General features: G+C 43.7%; 1 protein-coding gene across 2 annotated transcripts; it reads right to left on the bottom strand.

The window, feature by feature from the left end:
* Positions 1-58: 58 nt before the first annotated feature.
* On the bottom strand, positions 59-22,053 carry YWHAB (tyrosine 3-monooxygenase/tryptophan 5-monooxygenase activation protein beta). Of its 2 annotated transcripts, none has more exons than XM_045885822.2 (6): positions 21,857-22,053; positions 7,088-7,390; positions 4,803-4,926; positions 3,341-3,504; positions 2,311-2,406; positions 59-2,001 (listed from the first exon to the last, which is right to left on the bottom strand). In XM_045885822.2, the coding sequence occupies exons 2-6, from the start codon at positions 7,379-7,381 to the stop codon at positions 1,945-1,947; spliced, it is 735 nt and encodes a 244-aa protein (XP_045741778.1). In that variant the 5' UTR covers positions 7,382-7,390; positions 21,857-22,053; the 3' UTR covers positions 59-1,944. The 2 variants fall into 2 exon arrangements, with proteins under 2 accessions (XP_045741778.1, XP_064429314.1); XM_064573244.1 differs by lacking the exon at positions 21,857-22,053 and adding an exon at positions 19,603-19,709.
* Positions 22,054-26,121: the final 4,068 nt, after the last annotated feature.

Raw genomic sequence — 26,121 nt, 5'->3', positions numbered from 1 at the left:
AGTGTGACCAGAAGAGGTAGCTGGTCCTGGCAGTGACAGAGATGGCGCCATACATCCGTTCACAGGCAACTGATAAAATTTTTTATTTCACTTTTGAATTTTTACACTTTTCCTGATTATTCCGGGTTAAGGTGGGAACTAGAACTTTTAAAAGACATACACAAATCTAGTACATCAATAACCGGGGATTTTTCTTTTTCTTTTTTTTTGCTATACTATTTTCACAACCACAGGAGTGCTTGCTAGGCAATATGACCGTCACAGAAGCAAACGTGAGGCAGAATACTGGTAAGGAAAAACGGAAGCAAGATAGAGCTACCAGATATACAGACAGGCTCGTTCCACATTCACTACTGCATTTTCAAGCGCCAAGTATTAACTGCACATTTTTGTTCAGCTAGAAAGGGGGGAGGGATTTTTTTTCTTTTTTTTTTTTTGGTTTTAAATCAGTGCATGAATGTTTCTTTTCTCATTTCAGCAGATGGACAAACAGGTGGACACTACAGCTACGTGGAATGTTCAAGGGAGAGGGGGTACTGTGAGACTGGTAGGCCTGGCTATTCTGGACTCTCCCCACTGTGGTGTTCATGCAACTTCCCTGCATTATAGGGTCTTGTTCAAACAGGTCTGTGAACTTGGCTGGAGGAGCACACGTGGGAGATCTGGTGACAGGTACTAACAAGCGTCATCAGGGCTGGCTGCAACACAGGGAGAAATCATGGGTATTTAAAAACACTTCTTTGATTCAATCTTGGTCTGACTGAAGAGCAAAAAGCATGCCGAGAACCGGAGGAAGCCAGAGCTGTGTGCTGGAAGCTCTTCTCAACTCTCTGAAGCGAGGCCTGCTGACCAAAGTGCTCGCCATCTTTGCTCACCCCCTTCAGGCCCCCACCCTGCCCAAACAGTATTAAACAAAGAACAGAAGACAACGACAGAATTCAAAAAGAAAAAAATGTTAAGGAAAGAGGACAGAAACTTAAAGAGGGAAAAGAAAAACCAAAGTCAACAGTCAAAAAGGACAGTGGGAAGAATGTTTGATTTCAAAATTTAAAAGCCCCAAGCTAGGAAGCACCCAAAGACTGAGTACTTCTTAAGTGAAAGGCAGTCTCTGCAGAACATGACTCTTAAAGGTATCACCCAGGAAACAGATAAGGCCATTCATGAGATACACGGCTTTTTTCTTCTTCAGGTCCTGGTTACAAGGAAAACAGATTCCACTACTGGAGCACAAGTTGCAAATCAGTAAGATGGCTGTGGGAAAGGGGTGTCAGTCACGTGTTCTAGGAACACTGGACCTTTGCATGGTGTCAAAACCCAATTATCTGCCACAAAGAGTTTCCATTTCAGGCTTCGAGTTTACTCAGAGGAAGACACTGTGGACATCTGCAGTCACGAACTTTCGAGTGGCAACAGCCCAAACTGGCCAAGTGTCTGTAATCCCCAAAAAACAGGCAGAACTACTGTGAGTTGCTGTCACACTTGAATGTCACAGGACAGGTGTCTCACTCCACGTCCCAATATAATCTCTATAACTTTCTGTACAACTTTACAATGGAACTGTTATTTCAGTGACTAGTTTGATATCAGATTAAACTTTCCAAAAAGTTACACATAATTCAGGTCTAGTTTTTCTACCAGTAAGAGTTCTGCTAAGTTACAAAACCCCATAATCACAGTGTTCAGTTTAAAAAAAATTCAACACACAGTAATCCTATCAATGTTAATCAAAATCAAAATTTCAGAATGCCGTGGCATTTATGTGACCAATCTGAGTTTTAGATACAAACACCAGCTGTTTATCCCATGGACCATTTTGCTAGGCTGAGGCTGTGAAAAACTGAAAGTCGACGTACGACTCTTTTTTTTTTTTTTTTTTTATCGCACAAAGGGATATATGTGGAGGGTACAGAGTGACATTGAACAGATCACGAAGCACAACAGACATTAGTTCTCTCCCTCCCCAGCATCTCCTTCATCTCCCTGGTTTTCCGACGTCCACAGCTGCAAGAGAAAAACAGAGCTCTAATCAAAACAGGGCTCCTAAAATGCACTCAGGGAGGCAGGCCCAGTCTGGACCACCTTATCTCACTTAACTGCTTCCAATTCTTACTGTCTTACTGCAGGCCGCAAGAACTGCGAAGGCCAAAACTTCAGCAGTCATTTACAACCAATTTAGCAATTTAGTACATTTAACTCTACTTACAGGGTCCAAATCCCCTCAAGTTTTAGGCAATAGTGAATTCTTAGGTCGGTGATAGGAACAAGACTCTAAACCCTCCAGAAGCAGTGTTGTAAACCAGCAGTACTTACTGTGAGATTGTCCCTAAGCAACTGCATGATCAGGGTGCTGTCTTTGTAAGACTCTTCATTCAGTGTATCCAATTCAGCAATTGCTTCATCAAAGGCCTACAACAAAGAGCCTTTAGCTGACTGTCACAGGTTCTCTGGAGCTAGTTTAGCCCAATTTTTTTCTGTTAACAAATGAATATACTTTCTTTTCCTGTACAGTACTTTGGGGGAACTGAGGCTATTATTAATGACCTTGTTTGCTAGTTGTTTCAACAAACAGATAATGCATGTTTATAAAGCACCAACCAACAATGACAAAAAATTCCAGATAAGAACTTCACTATATGTGATAAGACAGCAGGTATTACTGTCAACCCAGCACAAATCCACATAATTTTTTAATTGCCAAAGATACTTCTGGTAATCCTTTTCTTTCTTTACTAAAACTCAAAAGGTCTGGATACAAGGAATAAAGGGAAAACGGAAGTTCACACCACTAAATCTGATTCAATTAAGTGACAGACCTTAGAGAATTCATTTCATGTACTTTTTCCAAAATAAAAAAAAATTTAAATAACACTGTGCATGTTGAAAGACTAAAAAATATGTAGAAAAGGCGACTGAATTACTAATAGAAGATAGGAGGTAACCCAGCACACACAATGAAAACCTGGTCTGAGTTCTTTCACACAGCTGTAACTTCAAATCTCGGTACAAGGACTACAATACGTTAACAGAGGCCTACAGAGCCCAAAGCTTGACAAGAAACAACACGCTACCTTCCCCCTGAATTTTCTACAACCACCCCCAAACCAGTAATTACACAACGAAAACAAAAATCAGCAGGAAGTGTTGAGAAGAAATCAAAAAGTGACAGGTCTGTATTTATGTCACAAAAGATCTACTCCTCTCTCCAGAACATCTTCAGAGAGGTCTAGGACAATCAGTTGTTAAATTCAGGCAATAAAAAGAAGTTATTAAAAAAAAAAACCACCACACACACACAAGCAGTGTTTTACTACAATCAGAAACCACAGAGGGTCTTTCTCACCGTTTTTGCCAGGCTGCAAGCCTTTTCAGGAGAGTTTAGAATCTCATAGTAGAAGACTGAGAAATTCAGTGCCAGGCCAAGTCGAATTGGGTGTGTAGGCTGCATTTCTTTCTTACTAATTTCAAATGCTTCCTGGTAAGCCTGCTGGGAGTTCGACACAGTGGCTATAAGAAAGATAAGAACATTAAAGGGGAGGTTCTTTCTTAGGTCATCACATGCTGGATTACCATCCAGTTATTTTACCACAGCACGCAGGAATGAGGAGTGATCAAACAAGGGGTCAGTGTCTCCACCATCTGATTAACAACCATTTGTTACATGTTTATTCTAAGCCAAGTACTACATTAAATGCTTTGGGGCAAAGCAGAAATAACCTTCAACAAAATAGAACATGGGAAACAATATGCTCCAGTGGAAGAATCATGGACTTTAGAGAGTCAACAGACTCAAACTTGAATTCCCAACACTCATTCACTAAATGTGAACCTTGGAATAAGTGAAAACCTCCGTGAGCCTTGGTTTCCTCATCAGAAAAATGGGCAGATCCCCACCGGAACTCACAGAATTGTGTAAGGAATAAATAAGACTCTAAAATACTTGGCACATAGTAGGCACTTAATAAAGCAGAGCTGTAGTTCTCAACATCACAAAACGCTTATGTGATAAGGGAAACAAATCACTATTTACTACGGTGGTTTTGTACTATCAGACATTTTGAAGTTTTACTTCTAAAAACAGAGATATCGGGGCGCCTGGGTGGCTCAGTCGTTGAGCGTCTGCTTTTGGCTCAGGTCATGATCCCAGGGTCCTAGGATTGAGCCCCGCGTTGGACTCCCTGCTCGGCAGGAGGCCTGATTCTCCCTCTCCCATTCCCCCTGCTTGTGTTCCTTCTCTCGCTTTGTCTCTGTCAAATAAATAAAATCTTTAAAAATAAAATAAAAACAGAGATACCAAATAATCCTCAAGTTGTTGTTGTTGTTGTTGTTTTTAAGAAAAAGACCTCTTTAGGGGCGCCTGGGTGGCTCAGTTGTTGAGCGTCTGCCTTCGGCTCGGGTCACGATCCCAGGATCTCGGGATCGAGCCCCGCAGGGGGCTCCCTGCTCAGTGGCAAGCCTGCTGCTTCTCCCGCTCCCACTCCCCCTGCTTGTGTTCCCTCTCTCACTGTCTGTCAAATAAACAAAATCTTAAAAAAAAAAGAAAAGAAAAGAAAAAGATATCTTTAAATGCACTACTTCATCACACTTTTAATGTTCCCTGCACTTTCCCCTTAGATACATTAATTTGTCCACCCCCATTATGCTGACCTGCTAACCACAGGTCAGCATAATGCTAATGGTCTTTTAAATTCTCAGTACTGTGATGTTCGTATCTATGGTAAACAAAGCAAAAACTGTTTAAAATTAGTAAGGAGAACTGGCTCCACTATTGATCAAATTTCTTAAAGAAAAAAAAAGTTACTTACTTTGTTTATTATCTCCAGATGCCACCTCAGAAAGATATCTAAAATAATCTCCTTTCATTTTCAAGTAGAACACCTTGCTTTCTGGTTGTGTAGCATTGGGAATAAGATATTTGTCCAACAGCTCCTAAAAAATGATTCACATTCTGTTAAGAATCTGGAAATATTATTTACAAGATGTTAAAACTATGTTTGAGATTCAAGACACACTACCACTTCTAAATAATTTTGAAGATTAAAAAATAATAATAATTTGCATCCAAAGCTTTTAAGTGGTTTTTAGCCCAGGTCCTAACAGCAGATGCCTGTATTCTTCAATTAAAAATCACTCTGACCATCCACAAGGGGTTGATTAAAGTATAGCCATACAATGGAATGCCACGTAAGGCCTTAAAAATGATGATGCAGAACTACACCGGTAACATGGAAAGGTTCTCAAAAGAAGTCTGAGTGAAACAAAAAGATCATAAGTACCACATGAATCCTATTTTAATATTAAAATATGTATGTGTACACGCAAATACATAAGGGAAAACTCTTGAGGGATATTGATCAATATGTTAATAATGATTCTCTATGTGATAGGATTAGAAATGATTTTTACTTTCTGATTTATACTCTTCTGCCTGGTCACCCCCCGCCCCCTTTTTTAAAACCATGAACCTGTATTACTTCTGTAATTTAAAAAAAGAAAAAAAATCTTTCTTTGGGGAGGAAAAAGGTGATAATAGAGCAAAACTGCCAAAAACTAAGTTGAAAATCAATCAGACCTGGGTAGAAATCCCTCCTCTGCCGTTTACCATCTGTGCCCCTGGACAAAAGATTTAAGCACCCTGAGCCTCAGTTTTCCCGGCTATACAATGGGGAAGCACAATAGCCATCTTCTAGGGTAGTTATGAGGATAAATGAGCTAGTGTACATAAAGCGCTTAACACGATGCCTGGCACGTAGTAAGCACTCAAAAAGTAGCTAATACTATTATTAATAATAAATTCCTTTAAACATTTATGCTTACAACAAAAGCAGTTCTGAAGGAGTCCAAGCTTCGTATACAGAGCAATATTTTCGAAGAGTTGTTTTAGAATGTGGCATCCTGAAAAACTGGTTAAGAGGCAGTAAGTACCATGCTTTTCTTCACATTCTTTCAGATGCTCTTAAAAGCTGGTCTACATTTCAGGAATTATGGAACTTTCTTGCCCTTGGAATGCATGCCATACTTCATCTGAATACCAGATGCACCTAACATTCAGGAATTAGTGCACCATTAACAAACCCCCAAATTACCAGCAGGCAACAAATTTAGCCGTGACACTCTTATACCATGAGTCTAACAAGAGCAGCTCAATGCAAAAGCTTAGTTGTAAGGGGACTTAATCAAAGTGAGAAGACGCAAGGGGCAGTAGTCATTTTAATACTCTTTGCAGACAGACAGGGTGTAACTCCTTATGGTTTAGGGAGGAGGAGTACTGCCTGATGGCTGACAAGCTTTGTACTGGTTTTCAAAAGAAAGGTGTCATGGGCAGTAATTCGGAGAGGCAGCCAGCAGGGGAGGAGGTAGATCCACAAGTGTGAATTCCTTTTCCCTTCAAAGCAGCCCTCACCGTTCATTTTTACCTGATTTCACCTGGAAGAAAAAGAAAGTTCCCAGTGGGCTCAGGATGTGAGGGAAAGACAATATGATCATGATTTGCTCTAGGATACGCACCCCTCCCGTCCAACCCCAGACCTTGGCCAGAGCGAAATAGTTACGAATCAATCATCTGACTAAGGCTTATATAAAACCCAGGAGATGACGATCCCCAAACCATTTTTGATTTGGCTTTGGAACGCAGGCCGAACTGACAGACGTCGCTTACTTTCAGGACCTTACGCTGTGCGGACATGACTGGGAGAGGGTGACCCGGAGCTTGGCTTCTTGCTCCCGCCTCCCCGGCTGGAGATGACATCGCGGCTCGGCCACAGAACAGCCTATCTGTGGCTGCACCTACCTGAGAGCCTGCCTATATGCACTCAATTTCTAAAGAAAAGATGGAGGGACGTGGATGCATCGCTCCTGTTTGTCACAGGTCTTTTTGAAGGGAGAGGAAAATACCCATTCGTGATGAGCAACCTCTGATCAAACAGGAGGTGAGAAAAATCACATCATATGCTTAAAAATCAGTTCCGACTGCAGCTTTCCAGTATATTCAGACACCTTTCTCTCATGAGCCGTTTGAGAGTTTGCATTTGAATGTTACATTAATACTGTTTGGAAATCGCCGTTTGACACTGAAACCCTGGCCTCTTACCAGAACATCATTGCAGATATCCTGCAGTTCGGCCTCTATCTTCTCCCGGTACTCTTTGCCCATCTGCTGCTTCTTCTCATTCCTCTCAGTTTTCTGCTCAATGCTGGAGATGACGCGCCAGGAAGAGCGGCGGGCGCCCACCACGTTCTTGTAGGCGACGGAGAGCAGATTTCTCTCCTCATTGGAGAGTTCGTGCCCCTGTTCCGTGACGGCCTTCATGGCTGCAGCCATGTCGTCATAGCGCTCGGCCTGCTCGGCAAGTTTGGCTTTCTGTACCAGCTCACTTTTATCCATGGTCGTTCCCTAGAACAGGAGCGAGAGAGAGAGAAGGGAGAGAAAGCAAGTGTCAGGCTTCAGGGCCCTGGAAATGCATGTGTGAACCTCCTTCCAACCCGTCTGGCAAGAATCATGTGTAAATATGAAAGGTGCAGTTGCAAATGCCCTCCGCCATACTGAACATGAGCACTTACAGGGCTAAGTACCTTGCTAATTGTTTTGCCAATTAATTTTCCTAACAGTCTAAAGGGTAGATATGTTCACAACAATTCCTTCCCCCTCTTTCGAGGTGAAGAAATGGAGCTTCAGAGAAGGCAAGGGTTGTGCCCGCAACACTGCTAAGAGACCGCACACTCCAGTCTCTCTGTCCCCACGAGCCTGATCTGCGTCCCCAACACATGCAGGCTGCTGAAGAACTTATTTCTTTAGAAGCTTATGCTAAATACACTTCCTTAACTTCTTTCAGGAATTGTCTGGTTTTGCCAAATCTGGTTTTCCCCCACAGTATCAGGAAAAACACCTTAAGTCTGAGGATTGCCTCAATCTTAAAGCAAAGACAGGACTTTAAATGTTACATCTGGCAGTGCCCATCAAGCAGGAGGAACCTGAAAAAACAGGAGCCATTTTTGTCTTATCTTCTGCAATTTGCTAACTTGGAGGACACACGGTAGACAAGAGCATAAACTAAAGGCAGGCAGATCTGGCTCTTTCTAGCACCAGCTCTGCTACTTACAAGTGGAGTATGACCTTGGTCACATCACTTAACCTCTGAGAGCTTCAATTTCCTTACTGGAAAGTAAGAACATTACCTACTCTCTGTGGGGCTGCTGTAAGAACAAATGACCTAATCTACGTAAAGGTGCTTTGAGAAGTTTAGAGCATTATGTACAAATTATCAGGCACTAATTTTCTATATGGTATAGGCTGTAAGAGATAGGTGTATTCAAGACACAACTTCAAACCATAATTGAGTTCATTTAAAATTTTTTCTGAAGTAGACAAAAATTTTAGTGACTTCAGCTTACCAAATCCTCTATACACCGATCAGGAAATACCCCTCAAATTATTCACCTCACCTTAGTCAATTCCCCACTATAATAATAACTATTTAGAGAGAATGCAGTAATTTTTGGATAATATATAGCTAAAAATTTTTGTTAACCAATAAGTTTTATGCACTGTTAATTTAAATTTCGATGTCTCCATCTGTGCCACAGTGTAAAAATACACTACTCTCTTAAAGTATAATACGGTAAATACTACTTTAAATAGTAGCGGAAGTATCAGTATTTTTAGAACAAATTCTTACAGGGACACCTAGCTGGTTCAGTCAGTAGCACATGCAAGTCTTGATCTCGGGGTCATGAGTTTGAGCCCCATGTTGGGTGTAGAGATTACTTAAAAATAAAATCTTAAAAAAACCCCCACAAAACCCCAAATTCTTTCATTACAATATACACAGTATCACAATTTAAGACTGAAAACAATTAATAATTTTAAAATAGCAAAAGAAGGGGCGTCTGGGTGGCTCAGTTAAGTGGCTGCCTTCGGCTCAGGTCATGATCCCAGGGGCCCTGGGATCGAGCCCCGCGTCCGGCTCTCTGCTCAGCAGGGAGCCTGCTTCTCCCTCACCCTCTGCCAAATACGTATTTATTTATTTATTTATTTTAAAGATTTTATTTATTTATTTGAGAGAGAGAGAATGAGAGAGAGAGAACACCTGAGAGGGGATAGGGTCAGAGGACGAAGCAGACCCCCTGCCGAGCAGGAAGCCCGATGCGGGACTCCATCCAGGGACTCCAGGATCATGACCTGAGCCGAAGGCAGTCGCTTAACCAACTAAGCCACCCAGGCGCCCTGCCAAATACATATTTAAAAAAAAAAAAGCAAAAGAAGTATTGCCCTCTCCTCACAAAATGGTTTTGCCTCAAGTCATTTCTGTATTTTCAAGTGAGAAATCCTACAGACAGGGCCCTACCACATGAAACTGTTTTATTAGATGGAGCACAATGGTAAGATCTCCCCCAAATCTAAACAACTGAGAAGGAGTTGGTTCTGTAAGTCCAGGACTCCTATTTTTCTTCCCATGGCTTATTATCTAAGTCATACTCGAGCTGTGTCCTCTATAAGGCTCGCCAATTCTAAGCTTCCACTCAAGTGAAGCAAGTCTCACCTGATCTGCCTGACATCTTCACCCACGTCACTGGAATGAGACTGTAACAGAGATAATAATCCTCACAAAACATTCCACTTGCTCTCCTACATTTCCTGGCAGCCCCCAGGCCCTCAGGATGGGTCACAGGGTGAGTTACGTCATGAAACAGCAGAAATGATGCCATTTCCAGGTGAAAACTGTGAAAAGCCTGTATGTCATTTGCCAGGCTTTCTTCTCTGACATCAGGCGCCTAGAAGGCCATGTGCTCTCGATGGTGGCTAGTGCCTGTAGCCTGAGTCCCTGAGTGACTCTGTTGTACAGAGACTCCTATAGGCTGGCACTGGCCATGGCAGTGTGAAAAAGAAATCTGTTGAGTAGGGGCGCCTGGGTGGCTCAGTTGTTAAGCGTCTGCCTTCGGCTCAGGTCATGATCCCGGGGTCCTGGGATCGAGCCCCGCATCGGGCTCCCTGCTTGGTGGGAAGCCTGCTTCTCCCTCTCCCACTCCCTCTGCTTGTGTTCCCTCTGTCGCTGTGTCTCTCTCTGTCAAATAAATAAATAAAATCTTTAAAAAAAAAAAAAAGAAATCTGTTGGGTGAAGTCACTGAGATGTTGGTGCTGTTTGTTGTCACAACACAGCCTAGTCTACTCTGATAAAAGTACATCAAAAGGGATGCCTGGGGCGCCTGGGTGGCTCAGTTTGTTAGGCGTCTGCCTTTGGCTCAGGTCATGATCCCAGGGTCCCTGCTCAGTGGGAAGCCTACTTCTCCCTCTCCCATTCCCCCTGCTTATGTTCCCTCTCTTGCGGTCTCTACCAAATAAATAAATAAAATCTTTAAAAAAAAAAAAAGGGACGCCTGAGTGGCTCAGTTGGTTAAGCACCTGCCTTCAGCTCAGGTCATGATCCCAGGGTCCTGGGATTGAGTCCTGCATCGGGCTCCCTGCTCAGCAGGGAGCCTACTGCTCCCCCGGCTTGTGCGCGTTCTCTCTCTGACAAATAAGTAAAATCTTTAAAAAAAAAAAAAAAAAAGTACATCAAAAGGACACCATTCTGCGGCTTCCAATTACATACTTTCTCAGTTTATGTCTAACTTTCTTGACCGCAAAGTCTTTCAATCAGGATACAACCTCCATCAGCAAATAATCCTACTTCTTTGTTCCTCAAAGTGAGAAGACAGAAGTTAACTTTTAAACAACTTCAGAAATGTCCAGTCTGCAGACAAATTCGAAGTTAGCAGTCATTCAGCGGCCCACTCCAAAGTTCATCAAACAGCACCTGCACAACTATACCAGGAAAGATTCCAATTAATAAAGTACTGGCCAAAAGCCAATTCAGAGCTAAGCCACCCCCTGCAGCATTATAAAAGAGTAATAGAGAAATACAAAAGACCAACACTGCTAAAGATGCCATGAAGCTCTTTGGCCTTACCAGGCCCCCCAATTAAGCTCCCCTCCCAAGCACTGAAAGTTCAATCACACCTCTCTGGAGAACCCTGACTGCTCCTTGGGAGCTCCCAAAGGTACATGCCCTATTTCTCTCAAAATCAAATGTGGCCTGTTTGGGGAGCCAACTATTTTAAGATTCTTTAGGATCACTGGAAGAGCCCTTGGACACTGAGAGCCATCATGATATGGTAAGACCAAATGCATGCTTAAAAAATGTACCCATCTGTTTAAAAAAATGTAATTCCACACACACACACACACACACACACACACACCCAACTACAACAAACAAAATCCACAGCTAAACGTCCTGCTGCCTACTGCTTACGTAACTTTTGACTTATATAACACGGATTTTGAAGCAGCTCGACCAATTTCAACAGGAAATGGGTTACACAACACCCAGCAGTTTGGAGGAAGGCAGGAGACAAGGGAGATCTGGAATTCCTCCTAGTTCTACATCTGCACTAAGCCTCCCATTCACGCTCTCCCTAGATCCACTACCTGCAGTCCCCTTCATGTCTCTATGATCAGACCCATTCTTAAAACCTTGATCGAGTCACTTCCTGCTCAAAATTCTTTAAAGTTCCCTCCTGCTGATATAGCCAGATTCCCTCCTGTCATTGAAGATTTTCCAACTTATCTTCCTCGACTTTTGCCAAAACATGCCTTCCACACAATTTGTGCTTCTGCCAAACTGGTTTTCTTACAGAGTCTGCTTTTGTGTCTCCTTGTCTTTGCTCACCAAGCCACTCCCTCTGCCTGGAATGTCTTTTCCCATTTACTCAGCATACAAAATTCTTCACAGCATGGCTCAAGTGCCATCCCCTTCATGAAGCCTTTCTTAAGCCGCTAAGCTGGAGATGTCTCATATGATAGCCACCAGCCACATGTAGCTAGTGTCACATGTGGAAATTGTAATATACTCTCAACAAAGCATTTCATCTATACCTCGCTTAATGTCCTATCACATTTCTCCAGTACTAAAATTATTTGTATATATCTTGAAGTCCCTCGCCACACCATCAACTCTTTCAGGCAGATCTCCCACAGTGCCTTGCACATAATTAGTATGAACAAGCATCTGCTGAATGAATGAACAGATCCCCAAATGAAAGAATAAAACTGCAAATTTGGCAGAGTTCTCTCTCTGCTCAAATAATTCAAAGCACCTATTCTTTACAAGCACATTAAATCCTCATGTTTTGTATTCCTGCACTCTACTTTAAAATTACTCAGTCAAAGGTGCAGCACAGGGAATGTTGTTAGTGGTACTGTAACAGCGTTGTACAGTGACGGATGGTGGCTACATTTGGGTGAGCACAGAATTAACACATCAACTCGTCGAATCACTATCTCGTACACCTAAAACTAATGTACCATTGCATATCTACTATACTTCAATTAAAAAAAAAAGAAGAAAAACAAAGTGACTCTTAGTCCTGCCGTCACCCTCACTCAGTCACTTTGAATGACTCTCTTTTGGGCAGCTCCATCTAAACTCTGCCTGGCCTTCGAAGTCCTTCATGATTTTGGCTCTTCCATACCTGTCAGGCTTTATCATTGGCCACACTCCAGAATGCTCTCCTATTTATTTCCTTCTATGCGAACTCTATCCATCCAACTGGCTAAAAAGTCTTCCATGGTTACCCCAGCCCCCAACTGAGGTACCAGCCTGTGAATCCAAGCGCACCTGTAGCCTATCACACCGTCCGGGGCCTACACTACATATGTTTGCTGGTACAGATGAAGAGTAGTGTCCTTTTACAAGCAGTTCCACGTGTATATGTCCTCAAAGGAAAGCTTCACATTTGTTTCTCATTTAAGGTCTCACACTGTGCCAAGCACAAAACTAATGCTCAGATAAGTAGCTGTAATTTTTTTTTAAGATTATTTATTTATTTGAGAGAGAGAGAGAGAGAGAAGGTGAGAGAGAGAGCACAAGCTGGAGGGAATGGGAGAGGGAGAAGTAGACTCCCCACCGAGCAGGGAGCCCAATAAGGGGCTCGATCCCAAGACCCTGGGATCATGACCTGAGCCGAAGGCAGACGCTTAACCGACTGAGCCACCCAGGCGCCCCTGTAAATTTTTTCAACAAATCAGTACTGAGAGAGCAGAAAGAACCCAGGGCAGCTGTATGCGGGAGAGCAGAAAGGCAGCACGACTAGGTCTAACAGAGGGATGTGTATTACAAAGCCATGTGCACTTGTTCAATGTCAGCCTTCCGATCTGTACACTGGAGATACAGCACCCTCCTCAGAAGACGTGCTGTGAAGAGGAGATGCAGGGAATTAAAGGAAATCTTTTCTAAAAATGCATCGTGCAAACCAAATCGAAGTACTGTTGTTCATCTCACGGGACCTACATATCACTGTTTCAGACCACAGTGTGAGCTTGGATTCTTATTTATTTATTTGGCAGAGAGAGAGAGAGAGATAGGGAGAGCAGGAACACAAGCAGGGGGTAGTGGGAGAGGGAAAAGCAGGCTCCCCACAGAGCAGGGAGCCCGATGTGGGACTCGATCCCAGGACCCTGGGATCACGACCTGAGAAGGCAGTCGCTTAACCGACTGAGCCACCCAGGTGCCTGGATTCTTATTTATTTAACATACAACCCATGAGAAGGAAAGCAAGTCTAGATTCATCTCCTACAGGAAGGGAATATGTTACAGTGTTAACGTTAACATTCCTAGATAAGACTCCACCCTTCAATAGCCTCAAAACGGACACAGGTTAACTGTAACACTTTTATCCAATAGTTCCTAATTGAATTTTCTTGAACTGAATGCTAAGAAGTGATGGTTTATAATCAGGACCTACTTTTCTTCTAAGACTTTCAATCAATGTCCTACACCAAGAAAAACCTCAGCAACAGAGCCTTTATTTGCCTCCTAAAAAACCTTAAAAGACTGCAGTTTCACCATCAGGCCTGATACTAATAGCACAAAGACACCAGAGCAAACTTTTCCTTGCGCTGGGCACAGATCTGGAAGACACAGAGATGCCTCCGAACAGTTCTCAAGCACAGCCACAGGATAATGATGGGTGTCTATCTGTTCTAAGCCACTGGATGCAGCACTTTAGACGAATGGGAAGCATGTGCTGGTTAAATCGGCAATACTTAGTGAAAAATTGGAAACAATCTAAATATCTAACAGGGGAGAGGTTAAGAAAAGGGACAGTTGGTCCAAGACTATGTGGTTGTCAAAAGAAGAGATTTAATGTCATAGATCTGGTTAAAGAGATACATATAATAGGAATAAGGAGAAAAAGATGTGCAAAAGTATTTTATTTTCGTAAAACACCCCTAAAAAGAATATTATGAAAAATAATTCTAAGGGTGCCCATGAAATAACAGGATTTCCTTCAAATACATGAAACCTCAAATCTGACAGTAAATGCTGAAACAAGAGTATCTATGAACCAATCAAGGTCCTCTGTTTCAAAATTCTTTGCCTAAGGGATTTCTCTTATCCAGGTTCAGGATACTCAGAGGCCATCTCCCAGGGGCCAGAAGTAGACATCCAAGTATAAGAGGGAAAAAATAAAAATACAAATGACTTTTTTAAAAAAAAAAAAAGCAGCCTTGCAAAGGAAGGAATGAATGAATGAATGAATGAATGAATAAATAAATAAATAAAGCAGCCTTGCAAAGGAAGAGAATGACCTTGTGAAATGTGACCTTTAGAAGTACTGAACTTTCAGCTATGTTTTGTTTTTAAAGAAAAGAGGCTCAATTTTTTTTTAAAGTAGGTTCCACACCCAATGGGGGGCTTGAACTCACAACCCTGAGATTAAAAGTTGCGTGCTCTACTGACAGAGCCAGCCAGGTGCCCCATGCTCAATTCCGAAATACTGAGCTTTAACTGAATTTGATAATTTCCTAGAAATTTAAAATTATGGATTCCATTGTCTATCATGTGTGAGGATTACTAAACCTCTATAATGAAACACACAGGAATGGAATTTGTTTCTAGGAAAGCCCTACATACTACAAACCTCAGCTTCTAAAGAGAAATTAGGCAATTTTTAGAGTAACTTCTCTGAACCTGAAATGTTAAAAGGAAACATTAGCAGCTTTCAAGGATGTACAAAAAAAATGGCTAGATGATGCCGGTCAGAGTAAAGGCTCAGTAGATACATTCTTACTCTTTTTGTTTTGGTTTGGGCTTTTTTTGGAGGGGGGTGACAGAGGGAGAGAGAATTTCAAGCAGACTCCACGCTCAGTAGGTGGAGCCCAACGCAGGGCTGGATCTCACCACCCTGAGATCATGACCTGAACCGAAATCAAGAGTAGGACACCCAAATGACTGAGCCATCTAGACGCTCCAACACATTCTTACTCTTATGCTATTTCATAAAAATGTAGTGCATATAATTTAATGTGTGTTGAAACCACTGTAATGAATACATTACCAGTATGTCCAGGAACTTTTCTCAAAATTCACAAGAAATACAATTAGAACAGCGTGGTGCTCGCCTCTGAGAGCTTACACTCCCACAGTAGGAAAAGAAGACGGCACATATTTAAGGGTTATAAAGCTTCTTGAAGAAGCAACCAGCTAGAATTAGAGGGAAGAGGTTTGGTTTAAAAGTGGCTGGGACGGGGCGCCTGGGTGGCTCAGTTGGTTAAGCAACTGCCTTCGGCTCAGGTCATGATCCCGGAGTCCCGGGATCGAGTCCCACGTCGGGCTCCCTGCTCAACGAGGAGCCTGCTTCTCCCTCTGACCCTCCCCCCTCTCATGTACTCTCTCAAATAAATAAATAAATAAGTCTTTAAAAAAAATAAAAAATAAAAAAAAATAAAAGTGGCTGGGTCCTCACTGGTTTTCTGGGCTGGAGAGGTTCTGCCAGGAGAGAAAAAGGATACTCCAGGTAGGTACAAAAAACACCAATGTATGAATAAAGAGCACATTATGTTTTTCTAGACGAAACTGAGGAAATCAAAGGCCAAAGGAGATAAAGAGATGAGCAGAGTTATGAATCTGGAGAGAAAACTGACAGGAGCATCTTAAAAATCCAGACTCACAAGCTTCCATGGGGTAAGGAACTGACAGTAAATTCTGACTAGTGTTCACAGTCGTACCATTCCAGACAGAGCACCCACAGCACCACAAGGCCAGAGTTACAGTTCCGGAGTCACTCTGCTGAAGGAAAAACAGATGCCAAGCTACAGCAGGAGGGACTTGAGAAAGTCAGTGGGGCCGGGTGGTTAGGGGGTGTTACCCAGAAAAAGTGAAGTACTCCTAGCTCTTATTCACTGAAAAACACCCACTCTAAAATTGTCTCTGTGCCATTCTACACACAAATTTCACAGTCCTGTCATAAACTGAACTCCATTCAAACATTTGCCAGCTCTCTGTTAGAAAATTAAACCCAGCATGTCCTAAGTACAAAATCATTAGCACTGATGTCCAGCAAACACAGAATTGTGGAGGGAAACTTCACTTCCACTTCAAAATCTCTTCCCTCTTCCATATCAGTTGTTCAGTATCACTGTTAATTATGTCCAATTAGCCAAAATTAAACTTTAAAAAATGGGAAGTATTGAATGACATGCCCAAGGTCACGCACTGTGAATCAACAGCAGACAGGACAATAAATTAACCTCTTGGCATTAGGTGATCAATCCTAGACAATCTGCTAATTCTGATCCATAAACACAGCTCCATTGGTCAATTCTGTGAATAGGGTTCAAAAGCTTTGAGCCCACCAACATAATGGACTGACCCAGCCCAATTTACCAGTACCATACACCAACGCCATAGGTTACCTGATCTCTGTTTTCTCATGCATAAAATAGGCAAATCTATTTAATATGGCTCTTGGAAAGAGTAACTTAGTTCATGATGCAAAATACTGAAGTCTCTACACACTGTAAGCACTCAAATGGCAGCCACACAAAATTCTAACGAACGTGGTCAGCCAGGGAAGGGATACTTCCTACACACCTCATTTCTTTTAAATCCAGATGGATTTCTTCAAAGACTTTCACAAGAAAGGCACATGTTAACTTACCTATGCCTATTTCTAAAGTAGCACTTAGCATAGTTTACTGTAAATGTCTTTACTGACTCCCACACTGGACTGTGAGCTTAAGGTAGGAACCCAGACTTTTATCTTTGGGTACGCAACGTGTGGCACAATGCGTGCCATGCTGAGTATGACTATTTGATCACTTGGTGCACTTTTTAAAAGAAGTGAACAAGGCTGTTATTTCCTATGTGGACAGAGGTAAGTAGACCACTTCTTACCTATAAAGTACAGACTATATTTATCCTCTGCCTTAGTCTACTTTAGAATAGAGCCACCCCAGCTCCAATCAGGAAACAACACTATGCTTTTTGACTAACATTTCTTAGCTACCAATTTTTATATTTATAGATTCAAACTGAGTTTCAACAAGCCCTTGGAGTACTTTCTGTCCATCTCCTCTTTTCCCAAATGTCCATACCAGCTAACTGATTCAGTAAACATAACCAAAATACCCATCATTTATAGTTTACCCAAATGTGTAAAGCACTAGGGCTTTATTATCAATGCATTTAATCCTAAACATTCTATGAGGTAGGTGCCACTGTCCCCTTTTATAGATGCCTAAAGTAACTTGCCCAGGGTCACACGGTAAAATGGGTACACACCTTTCCTGTGTGGCACTAACGCCTAACAATCAACTATGATTCTCAATGCTTACTTTTGGAAAAGACAGAATGGACAATTTTTCAAAAAAACCATACAGAGTTATCACAGCGAGGTTTCAGGGATTGGCCTTAATTTATCTAGCTTTAAAAATCAAACTTAAGTTAAAAACAGCACATGCCAAAAGCTCAACAGACTATCAAACAAGCTTTAAGGTGAGGTTTGTGGGCAAATAGTAACAATGGCCAGGACTCAGATCTACTTATATTGTCACCTCTGTCCAGGTCAAGGCCATTCAGAAATAACTTTTTACTGCTGGGTCTCTTAGGGAAAACAATGAAATAAAACTAACAGGAAGAAACTTACGTAAGTGAGGACTGGCCATATTAAAAAAAAAAAAGTCATCCCTCTAACCTACAGTCTGCTGGGAATGACTTGTTCTCTTGAGGCCATCAATCAATCTCATCTCATTATAAGTACATATTAGAAACACGTAACTATGCCTATATTAGAAGATCTTTTAGCCCAGAAGCAGTAAGCTTTCTTACTTGGCTTTTAGCACACGTATCCCAAAATAGAAAAGTACTTTAGTCTCTTTTTCCTCCCTAAGTATTCCCCTTAGAAAAATTCCCTTAGAATCCAGCTCCAACTGTTAAGTTTCTCCCCCATGACATACAGATGACTGCCAGAACCATACTCGTGTGGAGACCAAGATGGTTGTAATGCTTAAAAATTGCTTTTATCCAATGAATTTCTTGCCCTCTTGCTAGTGTGACTTGTCTGTCACCTCTCCCTAGAAAAATGTAGGAACCAAGGAACGAAAGTCCCTTTACCAGTCAATCTTAGTTCATTCTGGGGTATCCTTATTCCTTAAAGGAAAATTGCCCAGTTCGGTGCCTCCGAAAGAACAGGAAGCCAAATAGGACATAATTCACTATTATAATTTACTATTTCCTCATCTCTTCCTCCCTGACAAAATATGGAAAATCTAAAAATCTACAGAAAAAGTAGTATGATAAACCAAAATTAGTGATGGGAGTCCTGACCAAATTCTGTTAGATGAAGAACCAAGTCTTAAGATAAATCAGCATGGCACAAAGTAACTGATGAAACACTGGGCTTTTCACAAGCTTGCTTCCTGATGCACACCAGCAGTATCATCCCCACAGGCCAGAAGGAATATAGTCCCTCCAATAAATTACACATGTATCTTCAAAAATAGCTAAAATTCCTGTCCAAACACATTCAATAGGATACATGTAAAGAAAAATTAAGGACTGGGCGCCTGGGTGGCTCAGTTGGTTAAGCGACTGCCTTCGGCTCAGGTCATGATCCTGGAGTCCCTGGATCGAGTCCCGTGTCGGGCTCCCTGCTCGGCGGGGAGTCTGCTTCTCCCTCTGACCCTCCCCCCTCTCATGCTCTATCTCATTCTCTCTCTCAAATAAATAAATAAAAAATCTTTAAAAAAAAAAAAAGAAAAATTAAGGACTAAACGGTGTTCACATGAAACATGCTCCACCACTGCTAGACACTTACCATTAAAGCCAGACTGCCTGGGGTTGATTCCTGGCTCCAGTACTTACTTACCTTGTGCTGTGTGGGTGTGTGGGTGTGTGTGTGTGTGTACCCCGGGGAAAATTATTTAACTCTTCTACGCCTCAGTTGCCTCATCTGTAAAATGGGGCTAACAATACTTACCTATCATTGGTTGTTATGAAGGCTTCGTTAGCATGTGTAAAGGGCTTAGAACAAAGCCTGGCACATAGTAGGCAATGTGATACTATTATTATTATAGACTATTTGCCCTGATGCTACCTCATCAGTTGCTGAATAAATCACATACAGATAGAGTCTATGTGTCTATGCTATATAGCAATATCCTGTATCTAGTCTCTATGTATATTCACGGATATGGTCAAATAATATTTATTAAACACCTACTATATCCCAAATGCTTATTTTGATTATTGAGTTTATCACAGGAACACAACAAAGACTATTACCATTTGCATTGTACAGATGAGAAAACAGGCTCAGAAAGACTGCAGATGCTGTACACAAGTTCTACAATAACATATCAATTTTTGAAAGCAACACGTATACAAAGCAGGGGTGGGTCTCATCAGAATGCAGCTAGAGAAAAAAGAAAGCCATTAATAGTGAATTCTGTGATTAAAAAAACAAAACCAAAAGCTTGTACTTAACAGTTTACAGCTTGTAAAAAGGCCCCAAGACAACTCTGGAGATAGAGAAACTAAGAACCAGAGATTAAGTAACATAGTGAATATCCCATAGTTAGAAAATGCTGCAGGCAAGACCTGAGTCAAATTTATCTGACTCCAGGTCCAGTGCTCTTTGTTTCTGTATGCACAGCCAAATGAGCAAAAGGCACTTTTCGCAGTGGCTCAAATCTCTGGAGACTCTGCCTCCAGAACTAGCATCAGGGGATTTGCTCAGCCTGGTTTTATGGAGGCTGCCTCCCTGATCTATAGAGCTCCAATTCTAAAATGGCTTCAACATAACACAAGCACTGCATGATGGGAAATGTACAGAAGATTATAGGGTAGGAGCCATACTCCAGGGGCTGACAGTCCAGAAATATTTGCTCCTGATGAATGAGGATATTCAATCTAAAAACTAGGCGTGTGGTCTAGGCCAAATTACCTCATTTCTCATAAAGACTTCATCTGTAATATGGGTGAATGGTTTCTTATCTCACTGAAAAGAGAGGCTAGGAAGATCATTCAGCAGTTGCTACTGGATTATTACTCTTCCATTTGGAAGACCACACCTAAAATTCTAAGTTGGGTCTAGTAAAACTAAGAGGTTTTACCCTCACCCTCCTGTATGCTTCTAAGGAAATAGATCCAAGAAAAATGAGGGCTCAGACAACTGAGATATTCCTGAGAAATGGGGTACACTGGAAGCAGTCAAGAAGAAAATCACTAAGAATCAAACATTATTTATACATACACATTTCCAAAGAGAAAATGCAAAAAGCTGAGTAGCCACGTGTCCAGTTCTATAAACTGCCTATATGTGTGGTTTCGTATGAACAATTGAGACACAGTGAGAAATGCAGACAATTTTCATATTCTTGAAAGTGCTTCATCTTTCTTTTTGGATCCTGTGGCCACCTGATTTTGTATGTTCCCAACATCATCCTGCCAAATCCGGTCTCCCACATACAGCAAGTAAAATCAGAGTCTGATGCTTATCTAGCCTTACTAAAAAGAAAAGAAGTGAAGACAAGGACAAGAGACATGCATTTTTACGGAAAGGCTGGCAAATTGTCTTACCAATACTGCCACCTTTGAAAACCCCATTACATGCATTCTCCATTTGCAATAGACAAAGATGTACTCAATCCTCTGAAGAAAGGGGGCCCAAATCAATCCTATCCCTTCCCTACCACCAGGGAGGCCACCAGGCAAATTTCAGTCCTAAAAACGTGGTAACACACAGTATGGGGGAATTTGGGGTGAGGACAAAAGACTCTGGCATTAAATGACGGTAAATACCGTGGGAAAACGCTCCCGATTTTCAGTCTCTGATCTTTTTTTTCCTGGAGATCGGGCCTGACTCAGTAATCGGTTCCAACAAATGCCTTTTCTTGACTCAACCCTCAACCCTGTGCTTCTCAGGAAATCTCGGGTCCTGCTAGGCTCCCAAACCAGCGAACGATGATGAAATGGCTTTACTGCAAAGTGGGAGGGGGGGTTTTCCCTCTGCTCTCTCCCAAGGTTAAACCCCTTACCCATCCAGAGGGGGTCAACAGAGGCCCTGGGGCTCGAAAACTCGCCCGTGTTTGGTTAAATTTTAATTTTTGGAAACCAGAAAGCAAGGAGCAAGGGTGACAGGGCTTAAAGGGTCGGTTTTCGCCGCCCGAGGAGCAGGGAGGGGTCGCGCGGGCATCGAAGGTAGGTGGGGAGGGAGGATCGGGGGTCCGCGGCTCAAGGTCCCTTCCGACCCCGTACGCAGCCGCACCCCGCCTGCAGGGCAGGGCCGCAGGCGGCGAGGGCTGCCTGGGCCTTTCCGAGAGCTAAAGGGCCCGGCCCCGGAAACAGGGAGGGGCCGCGGCCAGGCCGGGCCCGCGCCACAGACGGCCGCGCGGGGCCGGGGAAGCTGCGCGCCACCCACTCCCGGGGCCCACCCGCGGGTCGCCCGCGTCGCCACGGCGGTCGCCGCCGGGGGGGGCGGGGAGGACTTCGCGCTTGGGCCCCCAGGGGCCCCGGGCGGACCCCGCGCCGCACTCACCGGGGGAGGGCAACAGGAGGCAAACACGCTTGTGAGCGAAGCTCCGAGCGCGGTGACCGCTTCCTTCCCAAGCCCACTCCTCAGGCGGCAGCGGCGACGGCTGCAGTAGCGACGGCGGCAGCAGCTACCCCGGCTCCGGAATCGGCGGCGGCGGTGGCGGCAGCTCCACTTCCGCTCCGGTCACCACTTCCGCTCCGGCCCGAGCCCCGCCCCGCCCCTGCGCCGGCTCCTCATTGGGCGAGCGGGGCACGGGGTTGCCCCGGCCGCCCGAGAGGGGCGCTGGCGGAGGGAGGAGGAAGGAGCGCGGAGACCCGGACGCCGCGGACCGGGAGCGAGGAGGAGGCGGGCTGAGGAGGACGGAAATGGAGGCGGGGGGCGGAAAGGCAGTGGGAGAAGAGGGGGCGGAGCTGGGGGGGAATGTGTGGGAACCGGGGGTACTGGGCGAAGCGAGGGCTTGGGCGGGCCCGAGCCCCCGGTGCTGCGCTCCCTCCTTGGGCTCGAACCCGGCAGGGCCAGGCCCACAGATGCCGGGGTCATCGGTTCCCTCCCCACCCAAAAAGGAATCGCCACCGGTTCGGAAGCTGAGGTCAATCCCCTTTGGCTGTGTGGTTTGGGAATACTGGACCTAGGGAAGGACAGAAATTGCTCATCCCTCAATTGTCGCTTAATCTTCCGTTCAGCCCTTCGAGGCACTCATCATTTTCTCCTTTTGTGGACAGGACAGGCCACGTGAAGTGCCAGGAATCGAACCGGCCAAGTCTTTTGTTTTGTTTTGTTTTTGAAGCCTGTGTCTCCGATCTCTTCGTTGAGACACGCCCTGCCCAAGGCTCCTAGGGGAAGCTTAAGGAAAAGAAACCGGCCTTTACAGCCCCCCACTCAGTTCTCCAGAATGTCTCTCACCTCCTCTCCCTCCCTTTCATTCATTCTTGGAACAAATATTTATGGAGCAGGCTTTGTACTTAGTGCTGGAGACACAGCAAGCACAAGGCTGCTGGGCCCTGCTGTCCTGGAGTTTACAGTCTGGTACGAGAAAGAACAAAGTAAATAGGCCTTTGTCATCTCTCCTTTACTCTTACTTAGCTGAATGGTAGACTTCTAACTCATCACCCTACCGTCAGCCCTGCCCCCATCAACTCTTTAAAAAATGCCATTCTTATCTTCCTGTTCTTGCTTAAATCCTTTGGTGGTTACTCAGACCTGGAAGACAAGTGATAAGCTCCTTGAGTGTGACCGTGTTGAGGTTCCCCAGAAGCCGCCCTTAACCTTCCGCCTTTCCTTGCTATTTCCCCTCATCATAAAACCCCATTTCAATTGGATGATGCCTTATCCTCCCACTATGCCCGCTCCAGTATTTCTAAACCATTTGTGTTAGTTGCCAACATTTTTTAAAGACTGAGCGATTTCTGTGTGACCAGAAATCGGCTTCAGTGCCTTGTCTGGCAACACTGTGTCCACATTTCTGTGTGGCAACAATTGGCTGAAGCCAAGGAGTGACTGCCCACTCTAGGTCAGGCATAGACTTTTCAAAGTGCCAGGGTCCCCTCCTGACTCGAGTCTGCTTTTCTCATTTACGTTATCTGTCATATAGGCATTTGTGCCAGTGACCCCTACACTTTTAACTTGAGCAAGAGTGAAAGAGGATGTTGTGTAATGTAAACAGCATGGATTTGACATTAAAAACACAGGATTTGGGGCACCTGGGTGGCTCAGTTGTTGAGCGTCTGCCTTCGGCTCAGGTCATGATCCCGGGGTCCTGGGATCGAGCCCCGCATCGGGCTCCCTGCTTGGTGGGAAGCCTGCTTCTCCCTCTCCCACTCCCCCTGCTGTGTTCCCTCTCTCGTGTGTCTCTCGGTCAAATAAATAAAAATCTTAAAACGAAACAAAACAAAGCACAGGATTTGAACCCTGGAAGAGTTTCCCAGTGCAAAAACTTCTCCATGGGGATCCATCTTTGGCAAACCAAAAAGATCAATAGTCTAGAGATTGCTCAGGTTGAAATAAGACTTAATGTAATCGGACTGTGCCTTCTGTCCCCATCCAGAAAATGCCTTGGTGGGTCAGAGGGCTCATGAAAATTACACCCAAGTGATGTCATCAGTACGCTGAGGGAACAGAATGCCCTTTGCCAGGCATCCCTGAGTATCTGCTAACTGGTTGCATGGTTACCTGCTTTCACCATCTCTGCATTCCAGGCCAGAGGTCAGCAAACCACAGCTATTAATTGACAGACACAAACAGATATTAAAATGTTACAGATGCAGCCATAAGAATGTAAATGCCCAGGATATTATGGGAGCCTGGGGGAAGGGCCCCAACCCATCTTGGGAGTGTGGTGGGAGAACAGGAAAGACTTTCTGAAAGGGAAGATACTTGAGCCTTGGATTCCATAAAGGACTTTTTTTTTTAAATTAATAGACTATTTTTTAGAGCAGTTTTAGATTCATAGAAAATTTAAAAAGATAGTACAGAGAGTTCCCATATACCCAATCTCTACCCACCCATAGTTTCCCTTAATATTAACATCTTAGTTTAGTGTTGTACATTAGTTAGAATTGATGTACCAATATTGATATGTTGTTATTAACTCAAGTTTACATTAGGGGGAGAGAGGACATGAGCGGGGGTGGGGGAGGGGCAGAGAGAGAGAGAGGGAGAGAGAATCTTAAGCAGGCTCCATGCTCAGCGCAGAGCCCGACTCTATCTATCTCACAACCCTGAGATCATGACCTGAGCCGAAATCAAGAGTCAGATGCTTCACTGGCCCAGCAACCCAGGTGTCCCAGGGTTCATTCTTGTACAGTTCAGTGGATTTTGACAAATGCATAACGTCCAGTATCTGCCATTACAGTACCATACAGAACAATTTCACCGTCTTAAAGCTCCCCTGTGCCTTCTGCCCCCTGGGGCAACAAGAGAAGATGCTGAACAGGAGGCAGAATTGTGCTGCTTGTTTTGCCCCATCCTGTCCCCAGGGGTCTGTGCTCTTTCTAAATAACATTTAGGCTAAAAGCAAAAAAATAAAAGACAAAAAAAACCACAAACAAAACTCAACTATTCACTTATTCAACCCTCACCCCCTGCCCTCACCCTGATCCTTGGCAATCACTTCTCTTTCACACTGGCTTTAGTTTTGCCTTTTCCAGATGTCCTATAGTTGGAATCATATAGTCTGTAGCCTTTACCGACTGGATTCTTTCACTAAGCAGTATGATTCAAGGTTCCACCAGGTCTTTTTATAGCTTGAGAGCTCATTTCTTTTAATCACTGAATAATATCCCATTGTATGAATGCACCGTAGTTTGTCCATTCACCTGCTGTAATGGATTGATTCACGTCTTCCAAAAAGATATGTTGAAGTCCTCGTTCCTGGTACCTGTGAACGTGGCTTTATTTGGAAAAGCCTTTGCAGATGTAATCTAGGCAAGATGAAGTCATTAGGGTGGATTCTAATCCACTATGAATGATGGCCTCATAAAAAAAAGGGAAACTGGCCCTATGATGACAGAGGCAGCCACAAGCCGAAGAACACCAAGGACCCACAGCCACACCTGAAACTAGGAAGAGGCAGGAAAGGACTCTACCCAGAGTTTCATAGCGGGGGGACCTCTGACCCCGCCAGCCCTCCTGACACCTGGATTTCAGACTTCTAGCTTGTAGAACTGTGAGAGAAGAAATTCCGTTGTTTTAAGTCACCCAGTTCATGGTACTTTGTTATAGCAGCCCTACCAATACTTGATCTACCTACTGAGGGACAGCTACCTTGATTCCGTTTCTGACAATTATGAATAAAACTGCTATAAACCTCCGTGTGCAGGTTTTTGTGTGGACATAAGTTTTCAGCTCATTTGGGTGAATACCTAGGAGCATGACTGCTAAATCACATTTTAGAACTATGTTGAGCTTTGTTTTTGTTTTTTTTGTTTTTAAGATTTTATTTATTTATTTGAGAGAGAGAATGAGATAGAGAGCATGAGGGGGGGGAGGGTCAGAGAGAGAGGCAGACTCCCTGCTGAGCAGGGAGCCCGATGCGGGACTCGATCCCGGGACTCCAGGATCATGACCTGAGCCGAAGGCAGTCGCTTAACCAACTGAGCCACCCAGGCACCCTATGTTGAGCTTTGTAAAATATTGTCAACTGTCTTCCAAAGCAGAATTGGAATTTCTACCAGCAGTGAAAGAGAGTGCCTGATGCTTCCTATTTGTGTCAGCATTTGGTGTTGTCAGGTTTTGTTTTTTATTTCAGCCATTCTTATGTAGATGTGTAA

Source organism: Mirounga angustirostris, unplaced genomic scaffold, assembly GCF_029215605.1.
Source record: "Mirounga angustirostris isolate CCGP_5_RB_7025 unplaced genomic scaffold, mMirAng1.0.hap1 SCAF_10, whole genome shotgun sequence".
NCBI classification, from domain to species: domain Eukaryota; kingdom Metazoa; phylum Chordata; class Mammalia; order Carnivora; family Phocidae; genus Mirounga; species Mirounga angustirostris.
The sequence above is the reverse complement of the archived record's forward strand: the minus strand, read 5'-3'. Positions and strand labels throughout refer to the sequence as shown.

Excerpts from the sequence above, each read along its gene's own strand:
- YWHAB (XM_064573244.1), bottom strand. Across the intron at positions 3,505-4,802 it reads ATCTGGAGATAATAAACAAA|CCACTGTGTCGAACTCCCAG; the intron begins GTAAGTAACTTT and ends TCTTTCTTATAG. Across the intron at positions 2,002-2,310 it reads TGCTTAGGGACAATCTCACA|CTGTGGACGTCGGAAAACCA; the intron begins GTAAGTACTGCT and ends TTTCTCTTGCAG.